At 51.4% G+C, this 19,759-nt stretch overlaps 2 protein-coding genes across 6 annotated transcripts in view; one reads left to right on the top strand and one right to left on the bottom strand.

The window, feature by feature from the left end:
* SIPA1 (signal-induced proliferation-associated 1) overlaps positions 1–13,075 on the top strand; it is a 45,585-nt gene extending 32,510 nt beyond the window's left edge. For all 5 annotated transcript variants that reach the window (XM_077328105.1, XM_077328131.1, XM_077328141.1 and 2 more), the window contains exons 10-16: positions 400–627; positions 4,907–4,997; positions 6,336–6,504; positions 6,630–6,728; positions 7,443–7,521; positions 8,805–8,886; positions 11,320–13,075. In XM_077328105.1, coding sequence (XP_077184220.1) covers positions 400–627; positions 4,907–4,997; positions 6,336–6,504; positions 6,630–6,728; positions 7,443–7,521; positions 8,805–8,886; positions 11,320–11,472 — 901 coding nt within the window. In that variant the 3' untranslated portion in view covers positions 11,473–13,075. The remainder of the gene's footprint in view (positions 1–399; positions 628–4,906; positions 4,998–6,335; positions 6,505–6,629; positions 6,729–7,442; positions 7,522–8,804; positions 8,887–11,319) is intronic.
* A 1,999-nt stretch (positions 13,076–15,074) lies between these two features.
* Positions 15,075–16,806, bottom strand: LOC143832938 (insulinoma-associated protein 1a-like). The gene has a single exon (XM_077328093.1). It carries the CDS (start codon positions 16,494–16,496, stop codon positions 15,675–15,677), a length of 822 nt encoding a protein of 273 aa, XP_077184208.1. The 5' UTR covers positions 16,497–16,806; the 3' UTR covers positions 15,075–15,674.
* Between the last annotated feature and the right edge of the window lie 2,953 nt (positions 16,807–19,759).

The raw sequence follows: 19,759 nt of genomic DNA, 5'->3' as shown, positions 1-19,759 counted from the left end.
CTAGATGATCCAGGAGGTCCCTTCCAATTATGATTCTATGAATTCTTATATGCTGCTTTTCTGTACTGTGTACAGAAGCAGCTTACAATACAATACAGAAGCAGTTTAAAAAGCAGTTTGCAATACAAAGGAGCAACAGGCCCAAAGTACATGCAAAAACCTAACAATTCCACTCCACGAGGGAAGGAAAGAGAACAGAGGAGGCAGTAAAAGCTCTGTCCTGATGGCAAGAGTCTTTCCATCCACTGATTCCCTTGATGCTTGCAGGGATTAGTCATCTGCTGCAAACGCACAAGCTGTTCCGCTTGATACAATTTCCAGAGATTAGTTTGAGCCCACCTTGGAGCATCCCCCATTGGGCAGGACTCTGATGCCGTTTGGCTTGTTCATTTTGGGCAGGAGTTTCTCAGAGCTCTACCAGAAATCTTTGCAAGAGAAGAGGAGGAGCGAACCGCCCGCCGGGGAAGCAGAGCTGACCAGGCCAGGGAGCGAAGCCGGGTTCAAGCCAGCCACCGTTCAGGTCCTCCACTCGCTGTCCCTGCAGGATGGGCCCCCTCACAGCCTGGCAGAGGAGAGGACAGAGTTCCTTCGGAGTCACAGCGATGCCTCGCCTTTGCCCTCTAACCCGTGAGTAGCCCCAGCCTGCAGCTTGTGTGCTGGATTTCTTGACATCCACAGCACACCTGTTCTGTCTGCCTCTCACAGAAATACACGGTGAGCATGTCACCCTACTCACAAGCTGGCTTTGGGGGTGCCAGCCAGGACGCAAATAGTGTGTTCGCAAGATTAACTATTAGAACTCCCTCCCTTCCTCTCTCTTACTCTCTGTACTACCTGAGCAGACAAGGAAGAGGGCTAAGGAAAGAGAGAGAGAGAGAGAGAGAGAGAGGATGGTCTTTGCTGGCAGAGATATGAAGAGGCATTTGTGTTCCCCTTCCAACACCTGTTTCCATGCAAGGGTCTCAAGGGAGCTGGAGGAATCCAAAAGAGCGCTCAGGGTATCTCGGTGGGCCAGGCTCCAGTTGGTGGCCGCTCACTGCTAACCTCCATGATTAGTGTTTACATTCTTTTGAGAGCAGACTGGGCAGGCTTGGTCCAGACTGTGTGGGTGATGCACCATCCGGTTTCTTCAGTATTAGTCAGCTTTTAAAACTGTGCGAAACTGTGAAGCCAGGGCTGTGAAAAACACTTTCAGTTTGGGTCCCAGATGTGGCTGGGTCTACATTTTGACCCTCTTGGCTGTTGAGAAGGGTAGTAGTGGTGGTGATGGTGGAAAGGAACTTGGTGTGTGTGTGTGGGAAACGTGAAGAAAATGTGGTTGAGGCCTACTGCCTCAGTTATGCCCACACAGAAGAAAAAGACGTTTGCAGAAAAGACGTTTGCTGTTTGCTTAAAATCTTGGGAATTCCCATTCCAGCAGAGAAGTCACCACCATGGGCAGACAGGAGAGCCTCTTGGTAAAATTTCTTCTGAGGATAACTTGATGCAGGATTAGGCACCTGATATGTTGTGGCCAGAAAGCAACTTTATGGATTGCCAGCTCCAGGAAATACCTGGAGAGCCAGGTTGGTTTAGTGTTTAGGAGTGCGGACTTCTAATCTGGCAAGCTGGGTTCGATTCTGCACTCCCCCACATGCAGCCAGCTGGGTGACCTTGGGCTCGCCACGGCCCTGATAAAGCTGTTCTGACCGAGCAGTAATCTCTGGGCTCTCTCAGCCTCACCCACCTCACAGGGTGTCTGTTGTGGGGAGAGGAAAGGGAAGGCGACTGTAAGCCGCTTTGAGATTCTTTTGGGTTGAGAAAAGCGGCATATAAGAACCAACTTTTCTGAGGAGGAGGAGGAGGGCGAGGTTTAGGGAGGGGAAGGACCTTCCAAAGCAGTTTTATCCAGGTAAACAAATCTCTGTTGCCAGGAGATCTCCAGCCATCTCTGGAGGTTGGCAACCCTACTACTGGTAGCAACTTTTTGTCATAGTGTAGTAAAAGGCTGGCTGACTGGTTTTTCTAAAAATGAAAGAAAGTGGTTCTCAGACAGTGTAAGGCAGAGTACGGAAGTGAGGAGAGCAGAAGGAGCACATTTGTACATGATGGTTGGGTCTGTCTCCTGATTTTTACTCTTCCAAATTGTGAGTTCCTGCAAAGTTTTCGGCCTGAAGTCCCCATCTGGGTCTCTGTGTTCTGCTCAGGGTTCTGAGCTGAATCTCCAGTGCTGGGAACTGGCAAAAAGCACAGAAAGAATAAATAAAAAACACAAATCTTTCTTCTTAAACCCATTTGTAACGAGATAAAACATCAATGAAGATATAAAATCCTATATAGATATACACAGTAAAGGTAAAGGTATCCCCTGTGCAAGCACCGAGTCATGTCTGACCCTTGGGGTGATGCCCTCTAGCGTTTTCATGGCAGACTCAATACAGGGTGGTTTGCCAGTGCCTTCCCCAGTCATTATACACAATAAAACATTTTATTTTTCAGTTCTCCCCCAACTGGTTTAGATTTTGGTCAGATGATCTTAACACCCTTTGGGAGGCATACTGAAAAAAGTGGTCCACCCTGGAGCCTCAAAAGTCAGCAAAGACTCAGGTGTGGCCAGCAATTCTGATGTTAATGGCTCTTGGCCCCAAGCTGTCAAGCAGTTTCTCAAGAGCATCGCCCAGTGGGCTAAGGCAGTCAACCTGTGGTCCGCCAGATGTCCATGGACTACAATTCCCATGAGCCCCTGCCAGCAAACACTGCCTCCCTGCCTACGCCCCCAAAAGAGCCCTGCGCTCCACTGCTACCAACCAGCTAAAGGTCCCTGGCCCTAAAGAAGTCCACCTGGTCTCAACCAGGGCCAGAGCATTCACCTGTTCTGGCCCCCACCTGGTGGAACGAGCTCCCAGAGGAGATCAGGGCCCTGACGGAGAGCTTAAACAGTTCCGCAGGGCCTGCAAGGAGGAGCTCTTCCACCAGGCATTTGGTTGACACCAGACATAACCAACAGCGACCAAAGGCCCCTGCTCCCCCCTGCCCTCCCCCTCAGGACACCACCTATACACTCTGGACCTGTTTGTATGTTGCAACGTTGAATTGTTTATTGGTTATACAATTATAATGTTATATGTTTACAATTATAAGTTATTATTGCACGGTTATTCAAATGTTTTATAGACTGTTCCATGTATTATTCTTATGTTATTATGTAAGCCTCCCTGAGCCCCCGGGGAGGGTGGTATATTAACATTAACATTAACATTAACATTAACATTAGTAGTAGTAGTAGTAGTAGTAGTAGTAGGAATTGTAGCCCATGGACATCTGGAGGACCACAGGTTGACAACCCCTGGGCTAAGCTTTCTAACAACCCATAAGGCGTTTGAGAGCCAGATGAAAAGCTCTTACAGATTAGGGGTGACCCTCCAGGCCCTAATTTGCCATCCCTCTTGCCATGAGTGGATGGTGCTGACTTCATAGAACAGGATTCCTAGAACACCCTCTGGGGTAGGAGTAGCCATTCTCAAATGTTTTGTTTTGGTTTTTTTGCCACGGCCCCTTTAGGAGCTCTTTTCAGGTTCCAGGGCCCCCTGTGGTAGGCTGGCCGTTTGCACCTTGAGCTAGGCTAAAAAAGGCGTCAGCTAAGAGTGAATTAACTATGCTCGATGTGCCTTGTCTTGTATATACGCAAGGCAGGTAACTGGAACATTTTTTCCCCTTGAATGCATTAATTCAACCACATACAAAGGGATGAATTATAGGTTTTCTTTTTCTCTCCCCTGACAAAGGATGAACTTCCTAGCACTTAATGACATTGTTTGTGACAAAAAGGGTATTTCATTGGTTCAGTTACCAGGGCTCTCTATAAACCCTTTGGGTTCCCCTTCTCACATTTTCCCATCTCTGCCCCCCTTCACATGTGCCAGGGCACCTATGGAGAATGGCTGGCATAGACTACCCCCTGAGAATACAAGGTGGCCACCCCAGAGACTGGACATCCGAACTCTAGCGTGGTGAAGTAGACAGTGGTGGACTAGGGCCATGGTTTGAATCCCCGTTTCTACCATAGAAGCTCGCTAGGTGACCTTGGGCCCATCATATCACAGGGTTGTTGTTGTGAGAGAATGGCGGGTGTTCTAAGTTGCTGTGAGTCCCAGCAGTGGGAGGAAAAGCTTGAGATAAATAAATATATGCAAATAGATCCCACTCTGGATCTAGTTGCTGTAAACAGGAATATTTCTTTCATGTGAAGCTGCCGTGGAAACCTTCAGGTGGGGTGAGGTGGAACAAGGAAATGGGAGAGCCATTTTTCCCCTTCATCTCTGATGAAATGTCTGGAGCTAAATCACTCTGCACAATTTTAGCAATGCCCTCTCCAGCTGGTGAGGCCTGCTGTGCTCTGTACTATCAAGGCTGAGGCTTAAAGGTAAAGCTTCCTCTTTGGAGGCAGAAGGTCCCAAGATCCCTCTTGGAGATCTCCATTTGAGAGGATCTAAGTCGCAGGGTGATGTGGAAGACCTCGGCCTGAGGCCCAGGAGAGCTGAAGCCAGTCGGTGGAAAGAATTCCAAAGGAAAGAATGCCATTATAAGGCAGCTTCGTGTATTCGTATGTTCATGATTTTGGGAGGAGGGTTTGGATTGGGGAGGGCATGTCCTTCTTTTCCAGCAAAAGAGCAGAGTAAACGGTACCCTTCCAGCTTCAGTACTGAAGAAATTTCACAGTGAGGAAATGATAGGGAATAGCACCCCCCAGGTGGCACATGTTTACAAATGACTGATATATCTATATAGTCATCAAAACAGTTCAGGCTTTGCCATAAGTGGGCTAGATGTGATTACTGAGTTCCCCATTTCTTATAAGGATCAGCTCTGTTCCCATCCCTCAACACAAATTATCTGTTCCTTTCTCCCCATTTCTTCTTTTCCTCAGGGTACCATCTCAGGACACCCCTGTCCTCCCTAGTCCCCCTCCTGACCTCATCTTGGCTGCCACACCTAAAGTCCCTCCAGAGCAGGGGACCGTAAGTAGCTGGGTATTGTCCTAATATTTGTGTATATAGCTTTTTCTGAGTTCTGGATGCCTCAAGGTCCAGGTTTATACAATTATCCATGGGGTGGAGAGAGTTGACAATGAGAAATTTTACTCCTTCTCCCAAAATACTAGAACTTGAGGGCATACAATTAAGCTGACGGGCAGTAGGTTGAAGAAAAACAAAAGGAAAACACTACTTTACACAGAGAGATTAAAATGTGGAATTTGTTGCCAGAGGCTGTAGTGATAGCCACAGGAATGAACAGCTTAAAAAGGGGAGTTAGATAGATTAATGGAGGATAAGTATAAATGGCTATTTGTCCTGGTGGCTGAAGGGAACCTCCACATTCAGAGGCACTAAGCCTCTGAATCTCAGTGCCAGGAGCCAACTTCAGGGGAAGGGCTTGGCCTCTCTGCCCTGTTGTTGGACCTACAGAGGAACTGGTTGGCCACTGTGTGAGACAGGATGGACTATTGGTCTGATCCAGCAGGACTCTTTGTATGTTATCATCTCCTCTCCTATGAACAGTTGTAAATTTAGACAATTTTCTCAATAACTGTCTTGTGTGTGCCTCCTATCTGAGATGGAACTGGTTCAACGCTGGGCTGAGAAGTAGATGATTATGCACCAACAGCATTCACGTCAGGCGAAAATTGTCCCCAAAGTCCAAAGCAATCACTTCAAAAGGGATTTCAAAAGGGAGGATTTTGCAAAAATGAAGTCGTCGGCCAGCAGGAAGGAGAAAGGGAGAATTAAGACCATCAAATTCCTCCAGGATGCCAAGAAACAGTTTAAAACTACATTAACTGAGGCCCCAAATGAATACATACCTCAAGTCAGGAAAAGTCCCACCAAGTGTAAAAGGATTTTTGCACAGCTGACAACCTATGCCAGCAAAGCCATAAAAGGGCAAAAGGTTTCATTTTCAAAATGGAAGGTCTTTGTTATCTTCCAAAGAAGGTGAACAGAAGGGATCAGAGGTTCTGGCGAAACAAAATAAGCTGGCAATAAGGTGAGCTAAAAGAGGATTTGAGGAGCCAAGAACATATTTGCTAATGGCATATTGGAATTTTGATCAACTACCAGCCAATGTATTGTAGAGGTTAGCATGTTAAACTAGGATCTGAGGGACCCACGTTCGAACCCCCTCTCCTCAGAACACCCTGAGTCCACAGAGACAGGGCAGACAACAAATGTAAACAATAATAATAATAGTTGAAAAGAAAGAAAAGCTAAAAATCTCTGCTTGCTGAACTTCACATTCAGGATTGAAAGCTGTCTTTACAGAGAACTGCAAAATGCACAGTGTCCTCTTCTGTCTTCCAGGACCATCTTGGAGACCCAGGTGTGAACAAGAAAGGTTCCAACACAAGCCAAGAGGTCAGAGGTCCCCGGACTCTGCCCTCTGGGGAGAGGGCTTCTTCCCCCTCCGAATCCAGCGAAACCGAGAAGTTCCTGCCACGGACGCTTTCTCTCAGGAACTCCATCACCAAAAGTAAGAGCTTCTCCCCACCCCTCGCCCCATCCACCCACACCAACGCTGACTTTGGCCCCCGAGAGGCACCGATTCCGCCCCCCCCTGGCGGGGCTCACTGCACTGGTGTTCTCCTCTGCCCACAGTCCTTTCTGAAGCTGGGGAGCCCCTGGAGGATGAGTGGGAGTCCATTGCTAATCTGGCATCTGCTTGCAACAGCATCTTGGAAGCCCTCTCCAGGGAAGGTATGCTTGACCCAGGGCAAGGCTCTATGGGGGTGGAGGTGGGCACAGGAACCGGATCTAGGAGCGGATGAAGCCGAGGACTATGGGGAATGGCAAGTGGAAGAATCCCTGTGCTTACAGAAGGATCCAGGACAGGATTGGACCATGGGGGAGGGCCTCTCCTAAGTCTGTTTTGGAGAATGAGTGGGGACCCGGAAGGGCTGTGTTGTTCCAGCAGGGATAGTCCTGAAGGGTCCTGGGTTCTAGTCACAAGCTACAGATCCCGACAGGTTCTGTTGTGCAAGCCAGCCTGGATGTCGCGCTTCTTACCTTAAGAGCTGAAGAGGGCGGGCGGGCTTCAGCGGCAGCACAGCAGGGAAGGGAACATGAGAAATGCTTTGCAGCCCTCCATTAGCCAAGCATATTGACCCCCTGAGCATATGTAACAAGGGCCCCTCTGCTCCTGAGGAACTGCAGTATCCAAAGAGCACTGCTGCCAAACTAGGATGCTTCCGTCTAGCCGTATGTGGCTTATCAGTCAGCTTCCTCCCGCATGTTTCTCTAAGGCTTTGTTGAAACTGTCCATCATCGTTTTGGCCCTTGTGGCGTCCTGCGGCAGGGAGTTCCACGAGACAAGAAAGTGGAACCAAAAAGAGAGAGAGCGTGTTGTGAGGCGCTCTTCGTCTGGGGCTTGGGCTGGGTCTCTGATCTTGTGCCTCTTTTCCTGCCTCCCAGGACAACACGTGCTGGAGAGCAGGGAATCTTTGTGCATGGCCGTCCCGAGGGGCTCCGCTCAGCAGCAACCCATTGAGGAGTAAGAAGGGGCTGCATGTGTGTCTGTCCTTTTGAGCATGCTGGGGAGGAACAAGGAGCATGGGGGGATTTCCTCTGTCCTGCAGCGTGCCCCCCCCCACACACACACACACACATCACCCTCCTGCCTCCCTTCCCTTCCATCTTCAGGGCAATACGGTTCATAACCCCTGCTCTCTTCTGCCTCTGCAAAGACCTCTGTATGGAGCCATCTAGTGGCCAAATAATGCGCTGCTGTCCATTTTGCCCTGGTTTGACCCTCTGTCTGGACCTTCTTTCCCTGCTGCTGCTAGCTGCTCCTTTTCAGGTTTTCTGTACCTACAGAGGGACATCCTCTTCTCAATATTTGTGGGTTATTATCTGAGAGGCAGGTTGATTTAATTGTGCCCACAGGCAGCTGCTGTGCCCACAGCCACTGTTAATACTACGGGGCAAAATTCAAGGAGGGGGTAGGCCCTGGCCTGGATAGCCCAGGCTTGGCCTGATCTCGTCAGCTCTCAGAAGCTAAACAGGGTCAACTCTTGCTAGTGTTTGGGTGGGAAGCCTCCAAGGAGTACCAAGGGCGTGACGTAGAGGCAGGCAATGGCAAACTACCTCTGAACACCTTTGTCCTTGAAAACGCCACAAGGTCAAACATAAGTTAACTGGGACCTGATGGCAAAAAACAACAGCTAGGGTTGCTGCCTCTTGGTTGGGAAATACTTGTAGGCTTTGGGGTGGAGCTGGGAGTGGGCAGGATTTGGGGCAGGGAGGGCCCTCAGTAGCATATAAAGCTATGGAGTCCACCCTCCCAAGCAGCCATTTCCTCCAAGGGAACTGATCTCTCCCTCCTGGAGATGAGCTGTAATTCCAGGGGATTCCTGACAATAACAAGCATGAACATTTCTCACAGCACCTCTATAGGATTGCAAAAGCAGTCCAGGGGGTTTCTGCAAGGTCTGAAATGAACTGAAAGGAAACAAAATGAGTCCTGTGTTTGTTAGTGGGGCTTGGTGAATATATAGACATGCACATTAATTTAATTTGATTGAGGAAGGCTGGGAGGGGGTGAATCTTTAGGAACAACAGAGACGGGATAGTAGCCAGAAGAGGGAGTGGTGAGGTTAAGATTGCAAGCTGAAAGGGCTCCAGATAAGGCCTCCTGCTGTGTAAGGAAGCAGGCGGAGAGCAAGGAGAACAGACATTTCCCAAAGCAGTTCTGTGTGTGTTTGCTTACAACACATTAACTGGCTGCCTGTGTCTTCCTTCCCCCTCCTCCCCCAAATCCCCTTTCACCCGGCCCAGATCACAGCAGGCTCTCAGCCTCCCCGACAAGGTCCTGCATTTGGAATCCACACTCAAGAAACTACAGGAAGATCTGCAGAGGGTGAGCTGGAAAAACAGAGGCAGGAAACTGGGGGCGGGAAGGGGAACGTTTGGTCCTGCCAGATCAAAGATCCTTTTCCTTGAAGTAAGAAATGCCCAGTGGGCCACTGTGTTTGAAAGGAGGAGCATCAGAGCGTGCTTGGCGGGGTGTTGGCGTGTTGGTGCTTATTCTGGGGTAAAAGAACATCTTTCAGAGTCAGTTTTGGACTCTGCCGTGTTGCTTTGCAGCAGAAGTGCTCGGCTGCTCTGAAAATAAAGGACATGCTAACCTTTGCTCTTCGGCTGGGCATTCACTTGCATGCTCTCGGCAAAACATCTCTCTGCTCAACTCAAATGCCACTTTACCCACAGGAAGAGGGCTGAAATTGATTCTGCATGAACCTGTGATGGTGCTTCATGTGAAGGCTCAAGGGGGTGGCAGGTTACAGTGGATGAGCAATAGGGTTGTGAGTGTCCTGCATAGTGCAGGAGGTTGGACTAGATGACCCAGGAGGTCCCTTCCAACTCTGTTATTCTATGATTCTATGAATCGAATCCATTGACCTCAGTGGTCTTTGGCCCATGGGTTGGGGGCCTTAGGTGGGTGACTGCCCCACTGCTGGATCACAAGCTCTCCACTTCACCTACCTGACAAGGTGTCTGTTGTGGGGAGAGGAAAGACAGGGGATAGTAAGGATAGGGATAGTAAACTGCATCAATATTCCTTCGGGTAGTAAAAATGCAGGGTACAAAAAACCAGCTCTTCTTCTTATAGCTAAATGAGTCCCATTTTGAAGCCTGTGGGTTCAAAGTAGAATTGAACTCTGGAAAAATCAATGACTACTCATGTATTTATTTATTTCGGTATATTTATAGCCAGCCTCTCTCCCCAATGAGATCCAAAGTGGCTAAAAAAACTTTTCTCTTCCGATTTAATCTCAGATGAAGTAGGTTAGGCCGAGGATGTATGGCTGGCCAAGATAAGCTACGGTGGCAGACTGGGGATTTGGGCTTGGCTGACTGAGTCCTGCATGCCAAATACTATACCAAAGTGCCTCTATAGCTCAATATTGTCTATTCTGAGGGCCAAACTAAACATGATAATAAACTGACAGGTGCCGCATGGATGCTGTCATCACTGTAAAATGATTTTTAAATGCCATGAGAGCAGGACACTGAACTTACTCCCACCTACCCTGGATCTTTTCAAGTACCAAGCCCCATGCGCTTTAAAATGGTGGCAGCTGTTGCAATTCGTTTTGCCCAAAGTGGCACATAATTCACAGCACCTGACTTCCTAGAACTAGCGAGACCAAGATCATACCTGCCTACAAACCAGGCGCGCTGCTCTTGAGCCTGGCTTTCCCCTCAAGCACAGGGTGTTGTGTTGTGTCTGGAATTTACTTCCAGCTGTGTGGAATATGCCAGCTGTGTGGGCAGTGGCCCTGGAAATGCCAGCAGCCCTTAAAACTGTGTGAAAATGCTGTGCAGACTGTGCAATGCCTGTGTGTTAAGTTGCGTGTAGCTATTCCAGATTCCCCGTGTGCAATGTGACAGCAAAGTGTTCTCACCTAAGACCTTAATGTTGTGCATTCATACCTTAGTGCAGCCTTTCTCAAGTTTTTTTTTATCATTCTCAGGCTTTGAGAAACCCCAGAAGTGGTGCAATCATGCAGAATAAAAAAATATATATAAAAATTAATTCACTCCCACCCATTTGGGAAACACTTCCAAGGCTGGCAAGAAACCCCAGGGTTTCATGAACCCTTGGTTGAGAAAGTCTGCCTGAGTGTATTCCATTTGCAAAATGGATGTCTTAGGCCACCTCAGAGCAACTCTGGGACCATGAGAGGGAGTAAGGTGGAGGTATGTTTTTATTTTCCATCTCTTAGACATTTCTAACCTGCCCTGAGCCAACCAAGGAAGGGCGGTCTATAAAAATAAAGTTATTCTTACCATTATAACGATGATAAAAACACAACAATGTCCAACAAGCACAAATATTTAGCATTCATACAAATAAAGTCGTTCACGGTGCCGATTAAAGCACTTAGCTGTTGGAAATCCAGTTACAGTTTTCACGAGAGGTGTGTATTAAGGATAGCAATCTGTAGTAGACTCTCCACGTGGATGAATTGACCGCTACACGGATGGGGGGCAATAGCCAGACACCCAGGAGGGGACAGGAGAGGCGAATGTCACACTGGTTCGGACTGGCCAGCCGTTCTCGGGCTGCGATTCTTCTGGTTCCGCCCAAACGGTTAGCGCAGTGTGGTTTTTAATTTTTGTGTAATCGACAAGGAACGATAGCGGGTTCCAGGTTCAGGACAAGAAGGGTGGTGTCATTTTAAAGCATTTTAACTACTGAGGGTGAAGTGGGGAGGAAGACTCCACCCCCCCCCTTCCTGCCCCACAATCACAGCTCTATCCTTGCTTTTGTCTCTCCCCACCCCAGGAGAAGGCCGAGAAGGCGGCGTTGCAGGCAGAAGTGCAGAGCCTCCAAGAGAACACGCAGCGCCTGAAAGAGGCATCCGAGACGGCGGCAGCTCAGCTCAGCCAAGTCACGCAGATGCTGGGGGGGCCTCCCACACCCCCGCACTGTCCCTGAGACATCCCTCTCACCTTTTGTTCTTAGAAGCAGGGGGGTGGGGGTGTACTGCCTCTCACTCTCCCTCCCCCCCCAATATGTACTGAAGGCACAGCAGAGACTTGGCTGGTCTGTGTGATACCAGCCCCCAACTCTTCCCACCCTACCCTACCCCCTATCTCCAGGGCCCGCCTTGCACTGGCTCATGGTCTATATCCGGGAGATGCAGTCTTAAGCTGCTCTCGCCGCTGACTTGGAGGCACTGCACATTTTAGGAAGGGAGGGGGGAGGCAGAAAAACAGGATCAGCTCTAGGGATTCAGCTCTGTCTTGGGAACATCTGGAGATTTAGGGGCGGAGCCTGAGGAAGGCGGAGCTTGAGGCATGATGCCATAGAGTCCAGCTTCCAGAGCGGCCGTTTTCTCCGGGGGAGTTGATCGCTGTCACCTGGGGACAATTGTAATAGTGGGAGATTTCCAGGCACCGCCTGGAGGTTGGCTGCCCCACTCAACCCACGGGGGAAGCCTGCCCGCTCCCCCACACTCCCCCTTCCGGAGCAGCTGCTCAATATCCCGTTGATTTGAGCACCAGCCGGTCACCTTTATTCGCAGTTGTGCAATGCAACTCACTGACCAGTGATAGGTTTTTAGCGGGTCGTGACTTTAGACCAGGGGTAGTCAAACTGCGGCCCTCCACATGTCCATGGACTACAATTCCCATGGACTACAATTCCCTCATGGGAATTGTAGTCCATGACATCTGGAGGGCCGCAGTTTGACTACCCCTGCTTTAGACCCAAGGCCTCTCTTTGTTGATAACCACTAGCCCCTCTGGAAACCCCCCAACGGTGGGTCCATTGGCGGATCATTCACCAGGCAATAACTGCAGACCACTTCTGGGGGGGCGGGGGATGGGGGGGAGGTAGGGGAGAGCGTCCCGTACCTGCGTCAATTGACCCTCCATCCAGGGAGCTGAACCTGCCTTGAGATCCTCTCTCTGCTTCCTCTTCCTTCCGCCATCCTGATCCTGGATTCCAGCACTGATTCTGGCTGGTTTGTGTCCCGCCTCTAAAGTGATGGAGGGGGTCACCAGCCCGCACGTTCGTTAACTGTGAAATTATTTGAAAGCTGTGACAGACCCTACCCCCTTCCCGACCCGTATTTCTGCCTTTTCTCCACTCTCTTGCCTAGCTGTGGACTCTTCCTGGGGGGGGGGGGGGGGGGAGAGGCATCTGCCCAGCCAGCCTTTTTTTCTCTTTCCGTGGTGCTATTCATTCATAATCTTCCCTCTCTGCTCCCCACCCTCCATCCTCGGAGCCGGGCCTTGCCTTGCCTGCGGGTGCAGAGAGTCTCGGGGCGCAGTCCCCCTCCCCCCTCGTTGGATCCTGGTCTTTGTGTTGTGTAAATAATCACTTTCCAGAGAGGATGTCTGTCTAGTTGGTCTCTCTGTTTGTCTTTCTTCTCCGGGGACCAAGGCTTAGGGAGGGCAGGGGCAGGGGAAGAGAATCCGTCGTCCTGTCCGTTTGTCTCTCCCTCCCCGACCTCTTCAGCCTCCCGCCTGTATTGGAACTGAATGTACAGAACGCGCACCCCCTACTTGTGCAATAAAGACATGGTCTGCATCTACTCCCTGGGCCCGTCTCTCTTCTTTGGGGAAGGGGAGGCCTGGGAGAGGGAGGGGCGGCACAAAACGCAAGTCTAGCAGCACCTGAAAGAGGGACTACCTGGATCCCAGCATGAGATTTTCTCAAGGAGTTGCCTGGAAGGGCAGCCCAAGTAGGCGGCAGCCACTTCCCTCCTGCAAAAGACACCCCCCTTCCTGTTCCTCTCCCTCCTGCAAAAGGCACACACCTTAACTGGCTGCCGTGTCTGGTTTGGGGGGCGTCATTTGGTCATTTAATTGGGGTCACTGTAGGTGGGCAGTAGTTTTGAATTTCCTGCATTCTGCAGCGGGTTGGACTAGATGACCCTGGAGGTCCCTTCCAAGTCTATTATGATTGGGGGTTTCTTTCCAGACTAAAGCCGGAAGCCATTTCTGGGCTTGTCTGGGCTTGTTCTTGTGAGACTGGTATTTAGTGGTTTGTTTCTTCCATGTGGGCTGTATAATTAAGTGGGCTCAGTCTTGGGTCTCACGGAGGACATTTTGTTGTCAATCTAATGGAACCCATGCGAGTCTCTTGCCCGCCTGCCTGTCTCACTGGCCGCCCCCCAATGCTCAGCAAATCCCTAGCAGCAGACTCTAATTTGGAGAGCCAGGTTTGATCCCCCACTCCTCCTTCACATGGGCTGGTCACAGCTCTCTCAGAAGTAGAAGGGTTGGTTTTTAGACCCTGCTTTTCACCCCCTGAAGGTGTCTCGGAGCAGCTTATAATCGCCTTCTCTTCCTCTCCCCACAACAGGCACTCAGTGAGGGTGGGGCTGAGAAAGCTCTGAGAGAACTGTTCTATGAAGGCAGCTCTAACAGGACTGTGACTAGCCCACAGTTGCCCAGCTCACTGCGTGTGAATAAGAGAGGAGTCAAACCTGGCTTTTCAGATTGTAGGCCACCACTCTTAGCCACTACACCCAGCTGGGTCACGGGGTATCTGTTGTGTGGTGAAGAAGGGAAGGCAATGGTCAGCCACTTTGAGATACAGAGCTCACTCAGGCCCACCTCCCTCACAGGGTGCCTGTTGTGGGGAGAGGCAGGGAAGGCCTTTGTGAGTTGCTTTGAGACTCCTTTGGGAGAGCCAGCTTGGTGTAGTGCTTAGGAGACCCGGGTTTGAATCTGCACTCCCCCACATGCAACAAGCTGGGTGACTTTGGGCTAGCCACAGCACTGATAAAGCTGTTCTGGCCGAGCAGGAATATCGGGGCTCTCTCAGCCTCACCCACCTCACAGGGTGTCCATGGTGGGGAGGGGAAAGGGAAGGTGATTGTAAGCTGCTTTGAGACTCCTTCGGGTAGAGAAAAGCAGCATATAAGAACCAACTCTAAAAAGTGGCACAAAAACCAGCTCTTCTTCTACCTCTTAGTGCACATGTTTATTCTCCCCCTTTTCTTTCCACCAGTGGGCCTTGGTGTCCTTTAGCCCTTCCACTTCATGGTGTCACTAATCTCTCTGCTCAGCTTCCTTGTTTTTGGCCACCTGGTCTGCCCAGCAGTGCAGTCTGCATGCCAGCGGCACCCAACTTTTCCTGTCCTCAGGAGCTCTGTGAAGGTCCCCCCTCCCCTTGCAAAATGGCCCTTTCTCCTCAGAGCCTGGTTGGCTGCATTCTACCATTTCCAGTGAGAAACTGGAATAAAGCAGGAACCCCTGGCAGTTGACAGACGGGTGGCCCTTTCTCTAGCACCAGCTCCTGTGACCTAGCGCTCCTTTCATCAGGCGCATCAGAATCACTAGGCCCATACATTATGCGAATTGGGATATTTGCAGACATTCTATGTCCTCACAGCAGGGAGGGGAGCACGGTGCACACAGCAAGTCTTGCGGGTTGCCATGGCATTCAAACAACAGTTTAACGCAGGAAAATTCGGCCCAGTGGGAACTCTAGCTCTTCTTTAACACAACGCTGGTTCTACACCACAGGCTCCCTTCTGCACACATGCATAGAAAGATGCAAGACTGTTTTTTTAAATACTCCATTTACTATCAAACAAATACAAGCCATTTGTCAACATTTTGCATTGATATCCCCCTTTCTTTTCCCGTCCAACCCCAAATAAAAAAAATTAAGCAAAGTCCACAATTCTGACAACTCGCAAGCTTCTTGTGTCCAAGACTTTGGGCCTCTCTCCTGGCCTGGCCCGGCCTGGGAAGGGAGGAAACAGCCATGCCTGGAACCTCCTTTTTGACCCCATTAACATTTTCATCCCAAAGCCTTTCGAGTCCAGGACTGAGATTGTCTTTCTGTCTGAGCACAGTTTGATCCTTGCTCCGTCCTCACGGGATACAGGACTGGTGCAAAATTGCAGGAGGATGGAGTAGCTCTCAGCCTCATTGAGAAATGGGCCCAGCTGCTGGACAGTTAAAGGTCTCGGCCACAAAGTCAGATAATTTCCAGTCCTTGGTTATGGGGTGGGGGGAGGCAGGGGGGTGATTTGGGGAGTGTAGTTAGCGGGGCAGGAAGGGAGCTGTGGAGGAGAGGCGTTTCTCAGTGTGGCAATGGCCTTCTCCCCATCCACTAGTGTCCCCCTCTCCCTTTTTTACCTGCATCTGGTCCAGGAGCTGGGAGGAGTGGCCTATCTAAAACGGCTTCTTGGGCCAGGAAGCACACTGAGGAGTGAGGTTGCCGTGGAGATGCTGGCTCTCCGACAGCACTGGCGCGGTGGCGGTGGCGGTGTGCAGAGCCAGGTGCTTGCAGAGGTAGGCCCGACGCCGAAACCTCTTGGGGCAATGAGAGCATCGGTAGCTGCCCTCCACGGAGCCAGGGTGTGGCAGACTGGAACTGTTGGTTGCCTCCGGACTCTCGTTCTCCTTGGTGCCCCCGACGTGCCCGCCACCTCGGGGCTTGTGCCAGCGCCGATGGGAAGCCAGGTTGGCCGGGCAACTGAAGGTCTTGCTGCATTCGTGGCAGCGGTACTCGACCCGGGCAATGCGGGAGCAGCAGTGTTGGGCCAGGGCGAGGGGGCCAGGGTAGGACTCCTGGCACAGCTGGCAGACAAAGGCACCCAGCAAGACTACTGCATCCGGGGACCCTTCCTTGGAACCCAGGCTGGCTCTCTTAGGCAGCGGGGGGGCTTGCTTTGCTACGGCACAGGCTGAACCCAAGCCGGGAGACTGCGAGCTGCACGCTGGAGCAGATTCCCCTGGTGCTGGAGATCCAGAGTTCAGACCCCGATCGAGGCAGCTGGCCAGCGGAGTGGTGCTTACCAAGCGCAGGGGGCTCTGGGAGGGAGGCCAGGACTCCGGCAGGACTCCCCCCACTCTGGGTAGCTTCCGGTGGGCAGAGGGCAGAACTACTCCGCTGGGAGGTGGCACGGCCAGGGGGTCGTCCTGCAGAGCTCTGATGCGGTAGGACACGGGGCCCTCTCGGCGCGTCCTCTTCACCAGGAACCCACGAGGCATTGTTCGGGGCCTGCGTGTCCCAAGATCTGGACTCGCTTGACCAGCTGGAGTGAGCAGCGATGTCCCCGTCGAGGCTGTGGGCTTGGTATGCTCTTGCAGCCCAGTGAGGTCTCGGTGCTGGCAGGCTTCTCTCTGGATTCCTCCCGGACTCTTGGCCTTAGAAATGCTTCCCCGAGTTAGGGCTGGGGCTCTTTCTTGGTCCCCCCAGCGCCTGCGGGTCAGACGGCTCTGATCCGGCTTTTCTGCAGCTGCCGTGCGCCGGTGGGCCTCTCCCTGCCCTGCCTTCAGTGGGGAGCCAGCTGGCCTCTGTGCACAGGCTGCCCCCTATATAAAGGCCTGAGCGCCTATTGTGTGGGCTGGAGGCTGCAGATGGCTGGTGTGGGGCAGCCAATGGGCGTTGGGCTGAGTGCGTGGCTGAGGGTCCCGTGGGGGCGAGGCAGCAGATGGGAGCTCTGGCGCGTGGGCCCTGCCATTATGCAGATTGGGGGCAAGGGGTGGCACACGACCGCCAGCCACAAAAGGGGGGGTGGGCTGTGCGCTGATACCCCAGGGAGGCTGACAGCATCAATGGGCCGGGAAGGGGGGGGGAGGAGAGCTGGTGGGAGGTTAACCCTTTGCAGGGAAAGGAGGGGAGCAAGGAGGGCAGATGGGCCCTGCCCCGCAAAAGACTCCGCAAAAGTCCAGAGAAGGCATTTTAATTTTTAACAAGTATTAATTTGTTACCCTGAAGTTCTGGCCCGACTCGGCACACCAGCTGGGGAATCGAAAGACTGGTCCCCAAATCAGTCCAGGAGATAAAATTACCCATTAAAAATCTGAAGCTCATTTCACTTTAATCAGTGAGAAACTTTTCACCTGATTACCTAATTTTCATTGGAGCCGTGGAATGAGGATACATTTCTATATTTATTTTGTCCCCTTCCAAGGATCGTATGAAGTGGCTTCCAGCATCAGTCTCTCTATAGAGGAAAGGGCCTTGGTTTCGCTTCTTCGGGGAGGAAAAGGCATTCTGTGCATGTTCAAGAGCACCTTTTGTTGCTCACAGCTTGAGATCAGCCACTGAAGATGGGTTAGCCTTCCAGGAGGAACTTCTAGGGTGGGTCTTGTGAGTGAGTGAGTGAGATCTTTGTGACATTTTGTTTTGTGCGACTTCTCTAAAGACCAACATGCCTCAACACGTTTTTGACTGGTAAATTTGGAATTGCCCAAAATAGTGGAAGGGAAAGGATTCTTCAGCTGCACACGGCGATGCTCATTGGGGGTTTGTCTTCCAACCACCAGGTAATATCACCTGATCTGGTTCCCACTGACTCCCGCTTAGGGCATCTCCTAAAATTCCTTCCCCAGTTCTGTCACGATGGAGGCAGCCATGTTGCCTTGCTGCTCTCTGCCTCACGAGGGACCGGAGAATTCCGTGGCGTGCTGGAGAGGCATCCGACGAATGGCCAGCTTTTCTGTTCTCCATGGGAAAACTACTTTTTGTTTTGCTTCTTTGTCCTGGCTGCCAGGGGTGTAACTGGAGACCTGTGCTGCACCCAGCACCACCCAAGCCAAGTCTGCAACACATCCGGTAAGGCTCTGGAATCAGCAGTCTCCTGAAGCATCTCCTTCTCTTCTTGTCTTGAGTATGCAGCCTGAAGAAAAGTCCAGTAGGATGCGAAAGCTTGCAACTCATTTGGCATTATTTGGGTTTGCTCCAAGCGAAGAGTTAGATTCGAGACGTTAGCACTGACTGGGGATTTGAACTTGGGTATTCCCTAGTGCTAGAGACTAAGATGTTACTCTGTGTTGACTCCACCTCATCCAATTGTTCTCCTTGCCAAGCCAGAACTATTTTCCCTCTGGTGTTGCCACTACAGGGCTGGAGGCTGTAAACAAGGGGTGCTCCTGGAGGTAGATCCACCACTCCGTTAGACTGAAAGAGGGGATCTCACTGTGTGGAAAACATTTGTGTCCTTACAGTGGAAAGCCCCTCTGGACTTCTCATTTTGACCTCGGTCTTTGCCTCCAACCGTAACTCCAGATCCAAGATTATGCTCCACTGAATGAGGACACAGCAGGGCTTCCAGACAGGATTGCTGGACATTAGTCATGCAGCAAGGTGCAACCAAGCACATGCGTGCACCGTGGGTGTGTTCCATTGGTCTCTTTCCCTCGTTTAACATCGCCCAGAGAAGAATTGTGCTGTTAAACACAAACTCTGAAATGATTCAGGTCTGACCACTGTTGAACGGTCAGTTACCTTAAAAAAAAACCAGCCAGGCCAGGAGCATTTTGGGCTTGCAGATTTAGCAGCCCAAGGTGCATATTATCTCGTGTTCTAGAATACACAATGCAAAAGGGATGGTTTCTTCTTACTGTGACTCTGTTCGGAAGACTCACAGTCATGATTTTCCCCCTGGCAGATTTGGGGGTACCCAGGCTCCTTCTTTTTCTCCAGACACCTTGCAGGAGCATCACCCCCAGGTATCCTTTGCCCAAGGTAGGCTGAACCGACACACACAAACAGGCTGGCCTGCCAAGGGGGGCTTTCAATTGTGTTCGGCTGGGGGGGGGGATTGTTTCAGCTGCACAGTCGCTCATTGTGTGCGAGCGAGAGGCGCAGTTGGTCTCGGATCTCTGCACACAGGGGGAACACCCCTCCCCGCCCCTCCACCCCCTGCACCCTTGCCCCCTGTTCCCTAGGGGTGGGGGGCAGGCCAGGCTAGGCCTCCTGGCCCATTGAAAAATGGCTGCCTCTCCCTCCCCCCAGGAAAGCGTGTCTGAAAAGCACAGACACGCGCCTGGCCTGACCCCCCTGACCCCCATCTCCATAAAGCTGCGAGGCCCCCTTGCAGATGCCAGACAAAAGACCCCTTCCCATGCACACACACACACACTTCTGGAGCTGTCTGCCATTAACCCCTTGGTCCCCCGGGCTGGAGAAATCCGAGCGGTGAAGAGTAGCAAAGAGAACCGAAGTTGAAAGGGTTTTTCTCCCCCTACCACACTGTTGTACGGTTTGTGTCCTGCGACAACCCACCACCACCACCAGCACAGGAGTTTCAAGGGCTTCAGCCAGAAGGTACAAAAAGCCCCCTCTCGTCCCGTCCTCCGGGATCTCACAGTTTAGCTGGATAGTTTGACTTTTGGCAGGACTGTCCCTGGAAGTTCCCCCCCCCCTGACACTTCGCCCTCCCTTGAAAGAGCTCTTCTTGCTCTCTGCCCCAAATCCAGCCTCTGCCCCACCAGAAATTTCATTTTTACAGTCCTGGCACTATGGC

This window comes from Paroedura picta, chromosome 1 (genome assembly GCF_049243985.1).
Source record: "Paroedura picta isolate Pp20150507F chromosome 1, Ppicta_v3.0, whole genome shotgun sequence".
In the NCBI taxonomy this organism is placed as follows: domain Eukaryota; kingdom Metazoa; phylum Chordata; class Lepidosauria; order Squamata; family Gekkonidae; genus Paroedura; species Paroedura picta.
Note: the sequence above shows the minus strand (reverse complement) of the source record. Positions and strands in the feature narration are given on the sequence as shown.